The 2,426-nt window shown below is 43.2% G+C and overlaps 1 protein-coding gene across 1 annotated transcript; it reads right to left on the bottom strand.

Moving 5' to 3' along the window:
• Positions 1–288: 288 nt before the first annotated feature.
• LOC131159236 (uncharacterized) lies at positions 289–1,848 on the bottom strand. Its single transcript, XM_058113981.1, has one exon. It carries the CDS (start codon positions 1,530–1,532, stop codon positions 417–419), a length of 1,116 nt encoding a protein of 371 aa, XP_057969964.1. The 5' UTR covers positions 1,533–1,848; the 3' UTR covers positions 289–416.
• Between the last annotated feature and the right edge of the window lie 578 nt (positions 1,849–2,426).

Below are 2,426 nucleotides of genomic sequence, written 5' to 3'. Positions count from 1 at the left end.
TGGCAGTGGCAGTCACGGAACGCCATATCCACATCTCAACACCACCCACACACATAAAATAAAAGCATCAAACTTCACACTTTAATCATGACAAGCACCGCCACCATCAGCTCCAGTACTCATCATCCCCACATCCCCTGTTCTTAAATTCCCCTACTCTGTTTTCTTCCTTTTCAGTTTTTTCTTTCACACACACATACACATATATTATTCTATGCAGAAATTCAAAATGCTGTATCAGAACAGTAGATCTCGAGTTCTTGATAGCGGAGCCACCATCCAAAATAAGTATCAATGTAATTTAAATTAAAGAAACTCCAAAAGCTAACAACCTAACGCCAAAGCCCCAGGATTACAATGATTAAAAAGAAAGAAAAAAAACTAAAAAAGAAGAAGCATGCTGGCTCGCATGGGTTCTATTCTATGGAATCTAATGAGGCTCGTCTGGTTGGTTCCCCTGCATGCGATGAAAGCTCCTTTAACCATTCAAAAGTACGATGACGTGACATCGACTGCTTCTTCTCTCTCTGTTCCTCTTCTTCTTCTTCTTCTTCTTTCCCCGCCGCCGGCATCTCTGTTCTACCACTGCTTCTCCCGCCGTTCTTCACATCAACAATTTTCGCCGGAATTTCCACCGCACCTACCGACGATTTGCACGTACACCCACCGCCCCAAAAACCATTACCGCTTCTGCTATTCGTATTGAATATTAATAAGCTCTTCCGAATTGGGTTGGTATTGTTGTGGCCGCCATTATCCGTAGTGCCGAGATCGCTATTTCTACTGCTATTGCTGCTACTGCCAAAGCTCTTTCTGGAATTGTTAGTGCTATCGCGGAGCTTCAGGTCCTTCAATTGGATTTCCGGGGTTTGGACCAAACCCAGCCGGAAAATGTCCCACACGGTCGATCTCCGGCACCGGCCTCCTGAATTTTGCGCCCGAGTGTTTGGGATCCGGATTTGGGGTTTCGGACTCGGGTGGGAGTGAAACGGATTTCGGACCCTAGGCAACTTGCACGTTGTGGTGGCGGCGCCGGCGGAGGTGGTGCTGCTGCTGCTCGATGAATTGTGGCTTCTGGTACTGCTGCTCCTGCTGCTGACGGCGGTTAATCCGCCCGACGACGCGTGGCCCATGGACTCGGACCTGGAAATGGACCGGGAAGGGTTCGACCCGGTTCGAACGCCCGTGAAGGCGCCCTCGGAGCCGACGGAGAGACGGAGTGGGAGAATTTGGCCTCGGAAGAACACCTCGTCGGCGGCGCACATGTCGGATTCCGGCAAATGGGGCCCAAGCCACGACCCGAAATTGAAATCTTCTTGGGATTGATCGAGCGCGTGGTCGACTTGTTTCCTTGGTTGGTTCTCTTCTTTGATTAAACAGAGGGGAAGATCACAGAGAGATAATGCCTCTTCTTCTTCTTCTTCCTCGCTGTCTTCTCCTTCTTCTTTTTCTTCTTCTTGTTTCAGAGAGTTTGAATCGGCTTGGACCCATTTTTCAGCGAAAGGGTTTTTTGCCATTTCCAAGCAGACCATGAGGCGTTTGGAATTTGGTCAAAAGATTCTGTGACTCTTCTGGAGGCTGAAATTTATAAGAGGGAGAAGACGATATTTGACGAGAGAGAGAGAGAGAGATGGATTAAAGAAGGAGCTTCTGCTGTGGAAAAGCTGCAAAGAATTTTAATCGAATAAAATGGAATATAGAATGGAAAAGGAGATGGGAGTGGAGGAGAGGCCGAATGGGAGTTGGAAGTTTCTACTCGCTACTGTTTGGGAGCAGAGAAAACTGTGGTACGGGGTTTGCAAGTATTTAATTGGGTGGATGCGCGCGTACTGTGTAGGCTAGTGGGGAGGGGACGACGAGGCTCTTCCCGTCTAAAGAATATTTGTAGGGCGTAGATTTGAGAAGAGTCAGAAGACTAGTGGTCTTAATTTTGGACAGCAACGCAACTCCTACTCATCCTGCCAATTCCGCTCACATCTTCAGCTTTTTCTTTTTCTGTTTTTTTAATCGTTAATTAATCTTATAAATAATTTATATAATGAACAAATTTATAGTTTTACTTTTTATTTAATTAAATAATATATTTTTCCCCTGAAACAAATTAAGATTCCAACAACTATTCACTTAAACACTAAAAAAAATATTTTTTTACAAATTAACACGTGCTTATATATTTTTTTTAAAAAATATATTACTAATAAAACAAATTGTCCTTAAAAAAAAAGTCATTATTGATTTAAGATTATTTCGGATTTCTTTTTCTCGAAAAAACATAGGGGTATTCGAGTTGAGTTGAGTCAAATATAGTAAAATTATTTAAACTCGACTTGACTCGAAAATGTTGAGCTCAAATTTTGACTCAAACTCGATTGATTTCATAATTGTTAAACTCAATCTTGATTTAATTATAAGTTCATAAACTCGAG

This window comes from Malania oleifera, chromosome 1 (assembly GCF_029873635.1).
Source record: "Malania oleifera isolate guangnan ecotype guangnan chromosome 1, ASM2987363v1, whole genome shotgun sequence".
Lineage (NCBI taxonomy): Eukaryota > Viridiplantae > Streptophyta > Magnoliopsida > Santalales > Ximeniaceae > Malania > Malania oleifera.
This window is presented reverse-complemented; position numbering and strand designations above follow the sequence as displayed.

Excerpts from the sequence above, each read along its gene's own strand:
- LOC131159236 (XM_058113981.1), bottom strand. The coding sequence starts at position 1,532 with ATGGTCTGCTTGGAAATGGCAAAAAACCCTTTCGCTGAAAAATGGGTC.